The following is a 17067-nucleotide window of genomic DNA, read 5'->3' as shown; positions in this document are numbered from 1 at the left end:
AATGGGCGTGGCCGGGGGGACTGACGTCAGATGGGCGTGGCCTGTGTGGGACGGGTTTAACCCTTCCTCTGCTGCAGGACGCCTGGGTTCTCTCCCCGGCTCCGGGAGGGGCCTGGGGTCCAGTGGTTAGAGCAGGGCGGGGGGCGGTCTGGGAGCCCGGACGCCTGGGTTCTCCCCGCTGGCCCTGCGTCCCTCCCCGAGCTGTGACCATCCGCGCGGGGCCAGCAGAGACCGGGGCCCGGACGCCTGGGTTCCCTGGGCCTGGAAGGGGCGGGTCTGAGCTTCCCATCTAGGGCCGGGCGCTGGGGGGCGCCGGGCAGGGAGCTCTGGGGGGCTGGGCGGGGGGCACCGTGGGGCGGGGGGCGCTCTCCCCTGGCAGGCAGGGCTGATGCAGGAGGACGCTGTGGTTTGGATGAACTCCTGGGTCCTTTGCCCCCCGTTTCCCCCCAAACTAGCCTTGCAAGAAACTTTTCTCCGATGTTCAGTTTTTTCCCTCCTGCCACCAAGTGCAATCGAAAGGGTCCAGGCTCTCGCTTGCCCCGTCCCCCGGCTTCCTCTGGGTTCCCCCCAAAGCTGGAGGGGGGTTGGGGGGTTGGAAAGAGGATGGGAACGGACGTGTGGGGTCCCAGGTACGTTGTGGGGTCCCAGATCGGGCCCTGCGGTGTCATCTGGAGAACACACCCGACCTGACATCAGTGTGGGGACGTTTTACAGCGTCTGGGCCACGAACCTAATTTAAAAAAACCCCAAACCCCCGTTTTTATTCCTTCCCCGCCGCCCCCCCCAGCAAATCTAAAAAAAAATTTTAGGGCGGGGGGGTTGTGGCCCCCTCTGGACGATCCTGTCTTGAAAGGTCTCTGGCCGGCTCGGCTTGAGGTTGGGGGCTCCGGGACCAGAGCGCTAAGGTAGACCCCGTCGATCTCAAAGCACGTTCCACGGGAGAGCTCAGGGTTAGTGCCATTGTATGCAGGGGAAACTGAGGCATGGGTCGCTGGCACAGCGAGGCTGAGAACCGGGGTCTGTGGAGTCCAGCGCTCTGTCGGCTCTGTCCAGGGACGGGGGGGCGGGAGAGAGGGGGTGTGATGGGATGGCAGAAATTGAGGGGCCACCATCGCATGGGCGCTGTACAGACCCCTGCCCGACCAAGACTGTGCAGCTCCTGGCATGATGGGGGAGGGGCCCCAATCTTGGTCAGGGAGGGTTCTGCACAGCAGCCAGCATGGCGGAGGAGCCCCCCCCAAACACAGTCGGAGACCTTTCCTGCCCTGAACAGCTCAGAGTCTAAAGACACAGAGGGTGGGGAAACTGAGGCAGAGATCTTAGCGGACAAAGGAGGGGGAAACTGATTCACAGCTTGGTGAGAGGGACTCCCCTAAGATCTTGCAGGGTATCAGTGTGGGGGGAGGGAAAAGAGCCCAGGTGTCCTAAGACCCAGTGATGGGCTCTACCCACTGGGCCATGTTGTCTCCAATTCGGCCCCCTCTCCGCCCCCGCACCTGGTTGAGCCCTCAGCCAGGAATAGCTAGGAATAGCACTCAGCTCCTGGGGGTCCCCCCAGCTCAGTGCCTCTGAGCGCCTGAGCCAGCCTGGATCCCACCAGGGGAGTCGCACCCGCTGCTGGTGGGGGCAAAGAGCTGCAATCCCCCCCCCAGGGACCTTCGCTAATGAGCCTGACTGGGAGATGGCTCCGGGGACCGAAGGGTGAATTAATGGGGTCCCCAGGGAGCCCAAAGCCGCCAGCCCGGCACTGGGGAAACAGCTAATGAGAGAAAGTTATCACTGAACTGGGACCAGAGAGTGTCTGAGTGCGACAGAGCGGGGGGCGATATAGGAGCCAGGACTCCTGGGTTTTCTCCCTCGCTCTGGGAGGGGAGTGGGGTCTAGTGGGTTGGGGGGGGGGGCAGGACTCCTGGGTTCTCTCCCTAGCATCACAATGGGTGTGAGAACCGACTGGAAAGCCCTTGTTGAAGTAGGCTGGGGTGCAAGAGTTGGCTGGGAAGAGTAGGGAGTTAGGTAGGTAGGAGAAGGGTAGTAGGTTGTTATCCTTGTTGAGTCCAGCTACTACCCACAAGCTGGTTGGCTAGCGCAGCCAGGAGTCTGCTCTCCCTGGTTGTTGTTTCAGACCCGCTGGGTTGGCTGGTACGTGACACTTCCCAGGGCTGTAGAGGCCGAGAAGGCTGAAAGCCCACAGGGCAATCGCTGAAAGGCAGCTGCCTCTGGGGTGGAGCGAGCTACTTGTCCTGTTTCCCACAGCACGGCGCCCCCTAGCGCCCAGCCCTGACTGCCAGGGGAGAGTGCCCCTGCCAAGCACCCCCTCCCAGCAGCACGGTGCCCCCTAGCGCGGCCTTGGGGGGTTCAGGCCTGCAGTCACTGTAAGGCTGTGGTCCCTTGCAGTAGTAGGTTGTTACCCCCTGTGCTGGGCAGGGCTCAGCAGAATTCCCAGCATTCCACTGCAGGTCCCGCCCCCCCCCATGGTGTCCCACTCGTCCAATCAGAGGGCACAAGTCATAGCATGTGGCTTCCTCGGGGGGGGGGTCACAGGTCACGAGGAGCCAATCGGGGAGAGGGAGGGACCCGACTGTTGCAGAGAGGGGTCAGGGGGCGATGGGCCCATGGGCAGCGGGAGGGCAGGAAAGGGCTAGGGGCTGAAGGGACACCCTGCAGTAACATCCCGCAACACCCCACGCCACAGCCACACCCCACTGCAACAACACCCCCACAACAACCACACCCCACTGCAACAACACCCCACGCCACAACCACACCCCACTGCAACGACACCCCCACATCACAACACCCCACGCCACAACCACACCCCACTGCAACAACACCCCACGCCACAACCACACCCCACTGCAACAACACCCCCACATCACAACACCCCACGCCACAACCACACCCCACTGCAACAACACCCCCACATCACAACACCCCACGCCACAACCACACCCCACTGCAACAACACCCCACGCCACAACCACACCCCACTGCAACAACACCCCCACATCACAACACCCCACGCCACAACCACACCCCACTGCAACAACACCCCCACATCACAACACCCCACGCCACAACCACACCCCACTGCAACAACACCCCACGCCACAACCACACCCCACTGCAACGACACCCCCACATCACAACACCCCACGCCACAACCACACCCCACTGCAACAACACACCCAGCAGTGCAACCACACCCCACACTAACAACCATGCCACAACTCCCCGCACAACAACATACACAGCCTGCAACAACATCCACTGTAACAACACACACAACACACACTGCAACAACATCCACCCACACTGCAGTAGCACTCACTGCAACAACAGACACCACTTGCAGCAACACCCACTGTCACAACACCCCCTGCAACAATGCCCTGAGTTCGCAACAACACCCACTGTTGGATAGAGGGGATGGGTGGATGGATGGATGGATGGATGGATAGAGAGGAGGGATGGGTGGAAGGATGGATAGTGGGGAGGGATAGGTGAATGGATACTGGGGATGGATGGATGGATGGGATGGGGTGGATGGATGGATGGATGGATAGTGGGGAAGGATAGGTGAATGGATACTGGGGATGGATGGATAGTGGGGAGGGATAGGTGAATGGATACTGGGGATGGATGGATGGGATGGGGTGGATGGATGGATGGATGGATAGTGGGGAAGGATAGGTGAATGGATACTGGGGATGGATGGATAGTGGGGAGGGATAGGTGAATGGATACTGGGGATGGATGGATGGATGGATGGATAGTGGGGAAGGATAGGTGAATGGATAGTGGGGAGGGATGGATGGGGTGGGTGGATGGGTAGAGAGGAGGGATGGGTGGAAGGATAATGGGGATGGATGGACAGATAGAGAGGAGAGATGGGTGGATGGATGGATAGTGGGGAGGGATGGGTGGATGGATGGATAGTGGGGAGGGATGGACGGGGTGGGTGGATGGATGGATGGATAGTGGGGAGGGATGGATGGATAGTGGGGAAGAATAAGTGAATGGATAGTGGGGATGGATGGATGGGGTGGGTGGATGGGTAGAGAGGAGGCATGGGTGGAAGGATAATGAGGATGGAGGGATGGGTGGATGGATGGATAGTGGGGATGGATGGACGGGATGGATGGACGGGGTGGGTGGATGGATGGATGGATGGATAGTGGGGAGGGATGGATGGACGGGGTGGGTGGAAGGGTGTTGATGGAGGGACAGAGAGAAGGCCTGGCCCCTGTGGACATCTTCCTTAGCCATCTCTCCCTGGCGGACCTGGGCTTCACCTCGGCCATGGTGCCCAAGCTGCTGGCTGGCACGTTGACAGGGGAGTAGGGCATCTCCTACGTCGGCTGCCTGACCCAGATGTATTTCTTCATCGCCGACAGCTTCCTGTTGGCCGCCATGCTGCTGGACCGCTACGTGGCCGTCTGCCGCCCCGTGATGAGCCTCGGGCGCTGCCTCCTGGTGGTGGGCACCTCCTGGCTGAGCTCCCCCCTCCACTCCCTGGGGCACACCCTGCTGGCCTCCTGCTTCCCCTTCTGCGCCTCCAACAGGGTCCCCCACTTCTTCTGTGACATCTTCCCCCTGCTGAACCTCTCTTGCTCCAACAGCTGGCTCAATGCCCTGGTGTTGCACACCAAGGGGGCCCTGGCGGTCAACATGGTGCTGGTTTTCATCCTCCTCTCCTACGACGCCATTGTGTCCGCCGTCCTCAAGGTCCCTTCGGCTGCCGGCCAGCGCAAGGCCTTCTTGACCGGTGGCTCCCACCTGGCTGTCATAGCGGTCTTCTAGGGCACCGTCATCTGGGTCTACTTCCAGCCCTCGTCCAGCTTCTCTGCCGAAAAGGATGCTCTGGCAGCTGTCATGTACACTGTGGTCACCCCCATGCTCAACCCCTTCATCTACACCCTGAGGAATGACGAGACGAAGTGGGCTCTGAGAAAAGCCATCAGCCGGATGGTGGCCTCTCCAGGGACGTAGGTGCTGCTGGGGTGGGGGACAGGGGACTTGGATCTCCCCAATGCCTCGGAGATGCAGTGCAGGAACTCCACTGTACAGTCTAGAGGTTGGCTCTAAAGTGAGCTGTGGGGGCCGGAGGCTGATGAGCTATTTCTGAATCTTGAGTCGTCTTCTTGAGTCAACCTCTTTCTGAGTCACCTTGATGGATCCTCTTCTTGAGTTGTCTTTCTGAGCCATACTGTTCTTGATTTGTCTTCTTGAGTCATCTTCTTAAGCTGTTTTATTGACACATTGTTATATGCAGTGTAGCTGTAGCTGGGTCAGTCCCAGGATATTAGAGAACCAAGGTGGGTGGAGTAATATCTTTGGCCAATTAAAGATATTATCTCGCCCACCTTGACTCTCTTATTGAGTCTTTATCTTTTAGAGTCTTCTTGATATTTTTGAGTCATCTTCTTCTTGAGTTGTCTCTCTCAGTTGTCCTCTACTTGAGTCATCTTTTTCAAGTTGACGAGTCATCATCTGAAATCATCTTACTGAGTCATCAACATTTTGAATCTTATTGAGTTGTTTTCTTTTTGAGTTGTCGTCTTTTGGAGTCTTCTTCAATTGTTGTCTTCTTGAATAATCTCCTTTTTGAGTAATCTGCATCTTGAGTAATCTCCGTTTTGAGTCGTTTTCCATTTGCGTTTTCTTCCTTTTTAGCCATTTCCCTGAGTCATCCTCTTGAGTTGTCTTAGAATCATAGAATCATAGAATATCAGGGTTGGAAGGGACCTCAGGAGGTCATCTAATCCAACCCCCTGCTCAAACCAGGACCAATCCCCAATTAAATCATCCCAGCCAGGGCTTTGTCAAGCCTGACCTTAAAAACTTCTAAGGAAGGAGATTCTACCACCTCCCTAGGTAACGCATTCCAGTGTTTCACCACCCTCCTAGTGAAAAAGTTTTTCCTAATATCCAACCTAAACCTCCCCCACTGCAATTTGAGACCATTACTCCTTGTCCTGTCCTCTTCTACCACTGAGAATAGTCTAGAACCATCCTCTTTGGAACCACCTCTCAGGTAGTTGAAAGCAGCTATCAAATCCCCCCTCATTCTTCTCTTCTGCAGACTAAACAATCCCAGTTCCCTCAGCCTCTCATAAGTCATGTGTTCCAGACCCCTAACCATTTTTGTTGCCCTTTGCTGGACTCTCTCCAATTTATCCACATCCTTCTTGTAGTGTGGGGCCCAAAACTGGACACAGTACTCCAGATGAGGCCTCACCAATGTCGAATAGAGGGGGATGATCACGTCCCTCTATCTGCTCGCTATGCCCCTACTTATACATCCCAAAATGCCATTGGCCTTCTTGGCAACAAGGGCACACTGCTGACTCATATCCAGCTTCTCGTCCACTGTCACCTCTAGGTCCTTTTCCGCAGAACTGCTGCCGAGCCATTCGGTCCCTAGTCTGTAGCGGTGCATTGGGTTCTTCCGTCCTAAGTGCAGGACCCTGCACTTATCCTTATTGAACCTCATCAGCTTTCTTTTGGCCCAATCCTCCAATTTGTCTAGGTCCCTCTGTATCCTATCCCTGCCCTCCAGCATATCTACCTCTCCTCCCAGTTTAGTATCATCCGCAAATTTGCTGAGAGTGCAATCCACACCATCCTCCAGATCATTTATGAAGATATTGAACAAAACTGGCCCCAGGACCGACCCCTGGGGCACTCCACTTGACACCGGCTGCCAACTAGACATGGAGCCATTGATCACTACCCGTTGAGCCCGACAATCTAGCCAACTTTCTACCCACCTTATAGTGCATTCATCCAGCCCATACTTCTTTAACTTGCTGACAAGAATGCTGTGGGAGACCGTGTCAAAAGCTTTGCTAAAGTCAAGAAACAATACATCCACTGCTTTCCCTTCATCCACAGAACCAGTAATCATAGAAGGCGATTAGATTAGTCAGGCATGACCTTCCTTTCGTGAATCCATGCTGAATTGTCTTCCTGAATCCATGCTGAATTGTCTTGATTCTTCTTGTGTCATCTTCTTGAGTCATTGTCACGGATCCACGGGATTGGTGCTATGGCCCCAGCTTGGGTAGTCTCTGGGAGGAGCCCCATTCAATGTGCCCGACCCCTTAGGGGTTCCATTCTACAGCACCTCTGCTTCACACCGTGAGCTCCGTTCAGCGAGTCCCACTGAGACAGATTCCCGAGGGGGACTTGTCCTTTCTTAGGGAGCAACGCACCTCCTCCGCCAGCATCTTCAGGGACGCTCGGCCAGCGCTGTCCAACAGTCGGGGTTATTAGTCAACTGGAACCCGGCATAGGAAGTCTTTGGTTAGCACAAAGAAATGGAAGCCCAGCTTGGCTTTAGTGAAACTCATTGGTCAAACTCCGTCTGTCCCTCCATCTCATCTCCTTCACCAGACTCCAAGGTGTGCCTCAACTGACTTCCACCTCACCCCCTGCTCTTGTCCTTTGTTCCTGAGCTGGGGAGATGTGGCTCAGCCCCCCTGCGGAGAGGCAGGGCCGTCCATATCGCTCTGGGTTGTTGGTTGGTAGGTGTTCATGTCCTGGTGATTGGATTTGCCATTGTCTTCTCAAGAGCTCCATTGATTTGGGACCCAAGGCCCCAGGCAGCGAGGCACCATCCACACTTGTGTCTTTGCCTGCCCCAAGAGCAAGCCATCCCTTTTCACTCACTGGGTAACAGTGCAGCATATAGGGGAAACTGAGGTGCACATAAGGCTTCATGAAAATATTACAAAAAATTCCCACTTTGTTACAGCCATTGTCTTCCTGCATCTTCTTATGTCATTGTCTTCTTTAGTGACCTTCTCCTGATGTCCTCTTTTGGAGTTATCTTCTTCCCAAGTCATCTTTTTCTAGAGTCTTCTGTTCGAGTTGACGTCTAATTGAGTTGTCTTTTCAAGTTGTCTTCTTAAGTCATCATCTCTGGCCCACTGAGACGCTCAGCGATAACTTCCTCTTGTTAGCTCTGTTTTTCCAGTGCCGGGCTGACGGCTTAGGGCTCTCTGGAGGCCCCGTTAGTTTGCCTTTCAGTCCGCAGAGTTCCAATGAAGCGGTCTCCCAGCTGGGCTCATTAGCAAAAGGCCCTTGGGGGAGATCGCAGCACTTTGCCCTCATCAGCGGTGGGTGCGACTCCCTTGGCAGGACCCAGGCTGGTTCAGGTGCTTAGGGCCACTGGGGGTCTCCGGGCCCTGCTGCGCTGAGCTGGAGGCGGGGGGCTCTGGGAGCTGAGTGCTGTTCCCAGGGCAGAAAGGGGTAGGGGAGCTGCGCAACCCCCCAGAGATCTGGAGATAGGGCAGAACCACCAGTTGTCATCTGCACTGTGGCCAACCGGGCACCTCTGCCAGGGGAATCTTGAGTTGGAGCAGAGAGGTGATTTTCTTCCCTCTGTGTTTGACCCTGGTGCGACTGTGGCTGGAACCCAGTTTTGGGGTGCACCTTTTAAAAGAGGACGGGGAAAAATTGCAGAGGGGGGCATGTGACACTCTGTACCTCAAAATACCACCCTGGAGCCCCGTATTCACCCTGGTGATGTGGTTGTGCCGGGTTTGGTACAACGCGTGCCTTGCAAGGTCTCAGTTGAGACGTCACAATTGGAGAAAAGCCATCTGATTCCAATCTTGCTTCGTCTGATAAAGTTTCGCATTTAGCCTGTGAGTCCATTTTTATTTCCTAGGTAACCAACTTTGACCTCTGTGCCCACCACTTATAATCACTGACCATCGATCTGTCTGCAGTTAATAAACTCATTGTAATGGTTTGTCCTGGCCAGTGAGTTTCTTGCAAGCGGTTGGGGAATCTGATCAGACTACAAAGGCGGGTGCACGTCCACTTCCCTTTCACGAGGGGGCGAACTAATTAATGAGCTTGCACTGTTCAAGAGAAGGTCTTGAGCATTGTAAGAGGGGACATCTCTGGGGTGCAAGGCTGGGGTCTGGGGAAATTGGCTGGGGTCTCCCCATGTATAATTCATGAGTGGCTGATAGAACATTTATACAACTCAGCTGGGTGTGTCCCTGTGTGTTGATGCCTGAGTGATCACAGCACCTGGAGCGGCTTGCAGCTGGTCAGTGGCATGGTGTTAGGAGAGACAGGCCAGGCTGGAGAGTTTAAGAGGACTCAGCAGTCCCGGAGGCTAGGTTGTACCCTGGGGGTATATCACAGGGTATATGGGGATGGATAGATAGATAGATAGATGGATGTATGGGGATAGATAGAGAGAGAGAGGGTGTGTGGATGGGGATAGTTAGATAGATTCGATTGCATAGACAGGGATATGGGGATGGGTAAACAGAGAGATAGATGGGTGTGTGGGGATAGATAGATAGATAGGGCATGGGAATGCATAGATAGAGGGGGTGGATGGCAAAGATGGCACTTGCCGCCAATCCTGTAATGAACTAAATATTTATTCACCCAGAGAAAGAAACGAGGGCGTTATCTACACTGTGAAAGACACGCCATGAGCTGCTGGTGCCTAGGGTAGCCCTCCCTGAAAATGCCAAGGGGAGCAGACATTCCCCAGAGTGGTAGGTAATACTGAAGTCAGACTCCCCAACCAGTCACAAACTGTGCTCCTGCTCCCCTACGCTGGTTTAACAAAAAGCTGAAAAAAGAAATCACACAGCCCCCTTTGTTGCCTTCCAGTTCTCTGGCTCCCAATCAGCACCTGGGGCCAGAACAGTGAGAAGTTATTTAAAAACTCTGCTCACTAAATGAAACTTTCTTCTGACCCCAAAGGGTCAGCTTCGTTACCAGATCAATATTAGGTTGGATCTGACCCAAAATACCACGCTGCCGGCCAATCCTTTAGCGTCTAAAACTAAAGGTTTATTATAAAAGAAAGAAAGAGCGAGAAGAGAGCGGTTAAATGGTAAAACACTCACATACGTACAAAGTCTTCAAAGTCCATAGATCAGGTTCTAAGCAGCATTGGTGAGTCTGCTGGCTTGTAAAGTCCTTCTGGAACAGATCCTCCATGTGGATGGGTCTGTCAGTCCTTTGTTCAGAGCTTCAGTGTGTAGAGAAGTTACTCCCTGGGTAAGAAGCAGGACTGAACACAAAATGGAGAAGACACAACTGCCTTTTCATATCCTTTGCCACATGGCGTCTACATCCCGTGTCCCGAACACAAGCTGCCCAGCACAGGGCGTGGAAAAGCCTTAGAGGTCTCTGTCCACCGACCTGGCCCTACATGTCTTGCTGACTCAAAGGCCTAAACCCGGGCTTCTCTCAATGGGATCACCATACAGCTGATGGTCTTTGATGGGCCATCAAGCAGGCTGGCTCATGCCGGTGCCAATCTCCAGAAACACAGCACAAGTTGGAAATGCAAATATACCCCACGTATTTATAACTCATAATACAATAATGATACATACATATAGCTGTAATTATCATAATTAACCAATCCTATCTTTCCCGCTGATACTTTACATGGCGTATCTGGTGAGATTCATTGAAATTTTGTAATATTGGTCTCAACAATATTACAAACGGCCACCCCTATTCCATGCAGCGTCACTGACGCACCGACGGGAGACAGTCCAGAGATGCTATAACACATTTGCATTCTGCAGGGCTAACCGGCTGGGGACCCCAGGCCTATGAGGGGAGCTCACGTCCACGGATATCTGGCACCCGATGTTTGCTGGGCAGGGGAGGACCCTGCCTGCGGGGAGCGAGTGATTCACCCTGGGTGAGGTGTCTCCCCCGACCGGGGGTTCCTAGTCTTAGCAAGTCACAGATCAAGCACTGCATCATGGCGCCGCAGGGCACCGGTAGCATCAGGCGGCCGAACACATGAGGTGCGGCCGTGCCATAAAGTCCCAACGCCAAACACACCTGGCCTGCCAGCCTCACAGGGACGAAGTATTCTGGATCAGGCCAAAGGATTTAAAGGTCTGTATTTTCACCGTGGACAGACAGGAAAGGCCCTGTGCCCCGTTCCCCGCCCCCCTGAGCCAGCCAGACCCCCGCCCTGGGGACGGATGGGAGCCAGCGCCCCCTAGAGGGGAAAGGCCCTGTGCCCCATTCCCTGCCCCACTGAGCCAGCCAGTGTCCTGCCCTGGGGCCGGATGGGAGCTGGCAGCCCCTGAAGCCCATGTCCCATTCCCCGCCCCTCTGAGCCAGCCTGTCCCCGCCCTTGGGCAGATGGGAGCTGGTGCCCCCTAGAGGGGAAAGGCCCCGTGCCCCATTCCCTGCCCCTCTGAGCCGGCCCGTTCCCTGCCCCGGGACCCCAAGTCTCATGGCCTCTGGGAGAAACCCCCACTCCCCATCCGTCTCCTCAGAGCCCCCGGACGTCCTTGTTGTGCAGGCTGTAGATGAAGGGGTTGGCGGCTGGGGTGACGACGGTGTACGTGACGGAGAAGACGGTCCCCCGGGGGGCCGAGTAGCTGGCCCTGGGCTGGAAGTAGACCCCGACAATTGCCCCGTAGAACAAAGCCACCGTGGTGAGGTGGGAGCCGTGATGAAGAGGAAGGGTCCCAGGATGACCAGGCCGCAGTCGAAGAAGATGGCCGCCTCGTTGACCCGTGTCGGGGAGCAGGAGAAGCGCAGCAGGGGCTGGTGGTCGCAGAAGACGTGGGGCAGCCGGTTCCCGCCGCGGTGGCTGAGTCTCAGCAGCAGCCCGGCGTGGAGGGCGGCCAGGCCGAGGCAGGAGGCCACCAGGCGCCGGCAGACCAGGGGGCTCATCACGGCCGGGTAGCGCAGGCGGGTCGCCGATGGCCACGTAGTGGTCCAGGGCCGTGGCCACCAAGAGCAATGTGTTGGAGACGCCGAAGAGGTAGAAGAAGAACTGGGCCAGGCCTGGGGCACGGTGACCGAGAGCAGGCCCACATCCACCAGCGACAGGCTACGGAGGAGGGAGTACATGGGGCTGTGGAACCGGGGGTCCACCGTGGTGAGAGCCACCATCAGGGAGTTGCCCAGAACGCCAGCCACGTAGAGCAGGAGGAAGAGGAGGGCGAGGAAGGGCTGAGGCCCCGGGCGGGACGACAGGCCCAGCAGGATGAACTCGGAGATTTCGCTGCCGTTCTCACAACCCATGTGGCTGTGGGGAGAAGGCAGGGAGCCAGGGTCAAAGACCAGGCAGTAGAACCCAGGCACCCTGGCTCCCAGCACCCCCCCAGCTCTAACTCACCAGCCCCCACTCCCCTCCCAGAGCCGGGGAGAGAACCCAGGAGTCCTGGCTCCCAGCCCTCACACACAGTTATACCCTAGGATTCTGGTTCCAGTTCTGGAAAAGGTGTTTGGAGCTGTGTCAGGGGAGTGTGTGTGTCAGGGGGTGTGTGTGCTGGGTGATTGTGGTGTCTTTTCACCGTGACCTTAAAGGTTTTGTTTTGTTTTGCTGACCTTAAAGCACAACCGAATGGCCGGGCGCAATTCCATTATTTCTCTACAATTGTGACGGCTAACATCGAGCCGTGGTTTTACGGATTTTCTTTCCAATTCGATCCATTTAAATGCAGGAAATCAGAGGTAGCTAGACCTCAGCAGGGGGGTCAGAAACAGAACTATTTCACGACAGGCTTAGGAGCCCGGAAAGCCCACACAGTTCACCTCCCCTGTCGAAAGATGCAAAGAAAGTACCTTTCGATCGAATCTGAGTTCGCCAGCCGCGGTTTTCTCACTTGGCCGCTCTGTGCATTTCCAGGATTACCGCCAGAAAGCTTCGTTCGGCAGGTGTGCTGTGAAATCGGGGGGGACGGAGCCAACTCGAATCGTTCCCAGCCGACAGGAAAGACGGGCTGTCGGATATCATATAGAGCGTAAAAGAGCTATGGGGCTAGGATAACGTGACCAGAACTGTTTTATGGCAATATGAAAGCCATGTGGGGCTGGAAAGGAGGCTTTTTTAACCTTCTCGGAATGAAGGGTCCTGTCATTACAGAACGTGGAGGAAAGTCTGATTTCTGGCAGAAAAATGACCCCACCGGAAAGTTGTCAGCCACCTGCACCAGGCCCACAAATGCCCTCCTCACTCAAACACTCACCTACCACTGGCCCATTCATAGCACAACACAAAACACACAACTACACACAACCCCACTGCTCCAGGCTCTGCTCCCAGCCCCTCGCACGTCAGGCGCCGGGTAGCTGAGCCCCCAGAACAGAGGATCCGAATCCACCTTCTCACAAACCCGGTGTCTCCCAGCTCCCTGCAACCCCTGTCACCGCGTCCCAGCCTGCACCCCCACTACCAGCAGCTGCAGTGACATCCCTCCCCGAGGGGGCAGGAGGGGGGCGGAGAGTCAGGCACCGAGGAACAGGACGGCTCAGGAGTGATTCCGGAACAGGATCAGCAAAACCGGGATCCCACAACGAGATTTATTCACGTGCAGGGAACCCCAAGGGACCCTGAGCAGAGAGCAGCAGGAGAACAAAGAAAATGTCAGATCCCAGGTGGGGTCAATGGGCCGTAGCTCCATTGGGGTCAATGGGGCAGATCCCAGGTGGGGTCAATGGGCCGTAGCTCCATTGGGGTCAATGGGGCAGATCCCAGGTGGGGTCAATGGGCCGTAGCTCCATTGGGGTCAATGGGGCAGATCCCAGGTGGGGTCAATGGGCCGTAGCTCCATTGGGGTCAAGGGGGCAGATCCCAGGTGGGGTCAATGGGCCGTAGCTCCAAAGGGTCAAATTATTTCCTGACCCAGCCCCGTCCACTGCACCTTCTCCTAGATTTCCTGACCTCCTGTGTAAATTACACAGCTTGGAGGAAGTCCCCAAAACCGTTCCTAGGGCAGATTGTTTAGAAAAACCCTCCCGCTGCTTTGGAAAATTCCCTGTGATGGAAGCCCCATTGCGGCCTGTCAAGGTTCCTCCCCCACTCTGAACTCTAGGGTACAGATGTGGGGACCTGCATGAAAAACCTCCTAAGCTTATCTTTACCAGCTTAGGTCAAAACTTCCCCAAGGTACAAAATATTCCACCCGTTGTCCTTGGACTGGCCGCTACCACCACCAAACTAATACTGGTTACTGGGGAAGAGCTGTTTGGACACGTCCTTCCCCCCAAAATACTTCCCAAAACCTTGCACCCCACTTCCTGGACAAGGTTTGGTAAAAAGCCTCACCAATTTGCCTAAGTGACTACAGACCCAGACCCTTGGATCTTAAGAACAATGAATAATCCTCCCAACACTTGCACCCCCCCTTTTCTGGGAAATGTTGGATAAAAAGCCTCACCAATTTGCATAGGTGACCACAGACCCAAACCCTTGGATCTGAGAACAATGAAAAAGCATTCAGTTTTTTACAAGAAGACTTTTAATAAAAAATAGAAGTAAATAGAAATAAAGAAATCCCCCCTGTAAAATCAGGATGGTAGATATCTTATAGGGTAATTAGATTCAAAAACATAGAGAACCCCTCTAGGCAAAACCTTAAGTTACAAAAAAGATACACAGACAGAAATAGTCATTCTATTCAGCACAATTCTTTTCTCAGCCATTTAAAGAAATCATAATCTAACACATACCTAGCTAGATTACTTACTAAAAGTTCTAAGGCTCCATTCCTGGTCTATCCCCGGCAGAAACCAGCATACAGACAGACACAGACCCTTTGTTTCTCTCCCTCCTCCCAGGTTTTGAAAGTATCTTGTCTCCTCATTGGTCATTTTGGTCAGGTGCCAGCGAGGTTACCTTTAGCTTCTTAACCCTTTACAGGTGAGAGGAGCTTTCCCCTGGCCAGGAGGGATTTCAAAGGGGTTTACCCTTCCCTTTATATTTATGACACGGCCCTTGGGAGGTGATGCCGATGGCCAGTTGCTCTCACCGTTACAAATATACCCCCCTGCGGCTGCTCCGCACCACACAGAATTTAGCACGGGGGCAGCCGCCGTCATGGACAGGAACAGGGGAGCTGAGGTGATCTGAGTTGGTCCAGTTGTTTGCCCAGCTGGCCCCATCTGGACCTGCCCCTTGTAGCTGGGTCCCGTTGGGTGGGGCCCTACCTGGCTTGAATCATGTTTACTTCTTTCTTCTGCCCCTGCTCTGATTTTCAACCTCCTTTTAGAACCGGGTCTTCCCAGAATTGGGCACAGGATTCCAGGATGGGTCTCTGCAATTCCGAAAACCAAGGGAAGACGCCTCCATGAGGGTGTTGGGGTCTGGGCAGCGCCCAGCACGACGGGACCCTGATCTCGGTCGGGGTCTGGGCAGCACCTGGCATGACGGGGCCCTGATCTCAATGGGGATCTGGTAGATAGACAGACAGGCCAGTGTACAAGGACATCTGAGGGTGAAGAGTCACTGCATGGACACGTAGTGAGAGGCAGCGAAGAGGAGCTAGGTGGGAGGGGAAACTGAGGCAAGGGATGGGGCAAGGACTTGGCCAGGGCTGGCCAGCGGGTTGTGCATCATGGCTAGGAATGGCTCGGGGTCCTTTGGCTGGGTTTTCCCACCACGGCTCAACAGTTCAAATGTGAGACCAGGAGTGCGGGGGTCTTCACACAGTTTTGCTCGAGCTCCCTGATGAGAGAGGCTCAGATGGGATTTCGGGGGCAGGGAAGGAGCATGGGGGAGACTGGAAAGATCCAGGGCTGTCTGAGACACCAGCCAGCACGTGCGGAAGGGAGGGAGATAAAATGCCCCCCCCATCATCCAGTGCTCCTCTGGACCCAGATCTGCACAGGGGAGATCCCCTCCCCTCTTCAGGGAAAACAGGACCGAGGTGACGCCTCCGCTCTGCCCTTCCACGTCCCTTCCCTTCAATTTCCATTTAGCTCTTCCCTCCCTCGGGCTGTCTCCTCCCTTCGTGGGCCATGGGAGACCAGCCCTCGGCATACGCATGACCCTGGCAGCTTGGCAGTGAGCCCATGACCGGGATCCACTCTCATGCTTCAGGGCAGTGCAGCGGTCAGGAAGGATTCATTTTCCCCCAGGGCATGTGACCCAGGGACTTCTAGGATCCCAGCTAAATCCAGAGGTTAAATCACCTCTCTGCTCCTGCTCACGATTCCCTTATTTGTACATCCCCGAGTCCTCCGCCTGCCCACAGCTAGCTCCTCTCCGCCCTCCCCCAGTCCCCTCCCCCAGCTGCCAAACCGCTGGGGCTGGTGGGTGCTGAGCACTATTTGCTTTCCGTAGGTGCTCCATCCCCAGAGCACACACAGAGTCGGCACCTGTGATTCATCTCAGTGTCGTGCTGGGAGCTCACGGTCAGCGGATCATGCCCCACGACTTAATCCCGCCCCCCAGTTTTTATTGATGTAAATTTCCACCATTGTGGGAAATTTACTGGGGGGGGGGAAAACGATGCGGGAGGGGTCAGACAATAATTAGTTAACGACATTTCGCAATTAAAAAAGCGAATCCTTTCTAGCCTGGCTGTACCATTAATAAAAATATTTGAATCAAGTCCGCACAACGGAAAACGAATGGACTTTATTGAAACCACACCTATTTACCTTCCGGATGGCTGCAGAAATGGAAGATTTCCATGGGTCGCCCGTCAACATTATTCAGGATTTTCGTCTCAAGGGCAACTCTGTCTTTTCGAAATACAAAATCGAGTTTCAGAAAGTCAGAGTTTCCCACAGACCAGGACGTCTGGTTTTATCCGCCCCATCTGGACAAGGAAAAGCCACAGATTTGAAGGAGGAACAAAAGAAATTCAGTTTATTGTCACCGGCCACCTGTGGAACTCTCTGCCGCAAGACCGAAAACAGGAGCAGGTGCCCAGGACAGGCAGAGTCAGATGAGACCAGGTTGAGCCCTGCCCCCTGAAAGGGAAATCAGCCTGCTGACTTTGGGGCAAAGCTACCCCAGTGGGCCAGGGAAACTCATAATCCCCACCAGGGGGCGCTTGGCGCATTCCTCTGCCAGCAGCCCCGTGAAGACGGGATACCGGGTTAGATGGGCTCGTTGCTCTGGTCCACGGCAGCAGGGAGTGTGGGAGATAATACGGTTGGATGGGCCGCTGGTTCCCATCGACACCAGCAATTCGGCTGCTTCCATTTTCGGGGCCAGGAGTTGTGACTCCCAGCCCCGCCGCTCTGACTCACTAAGACCGTGCTCCAGAGCCAGGGAGAGAACCCAGGAGTCCTGACTCCCAGCCCCCCCCCCCA

The 17067-nt window shown here is 55.1% G+C and overlaps 1 protein-coding gene across 1 annotated transcript; it reads right to left on the bottom strand.

Annotated features, from left to right (window-relative positions):
• Positions 1-4424: 4424 nt before the first annotated feature.
• On the bottom strand, positions 4425-16957 carry LOC140901886 (olfactory receptor 1B1-like). The gene is given in 7 exon segments (XM_073321312.1): positions 4425-4632; positions 11292-11466; positions 11469-11709; positions 11711-11805; positions 11808-12049; positions 12589-12746; positions 16796-16957. Coding segments are annotated over 7 exon segments (1281 nt in total).
• Positions 16958-17067: the final 110 nt, after the last annotated feature.

This window comes from Lepidochelys kempii, chromosome 23 (assembly GCF_965140265.1).
Source record: "Lepidochelys kempii isolate rLepKem1 chromosome 23, rLepKem1.hap2, whole genome shotgun sequence".
NCBI classification, from domain to species: Eukaryota; Metazoa; Chordata; order Testudines; family Cheloniidae; genus Lepidochelys; species Lepidochelys kempii.
The sequence above is the reverse complement of the archived record's forward strand: the minus strand, read 5'-3'. Positions and strand labels throughout refer to the sequence as shown.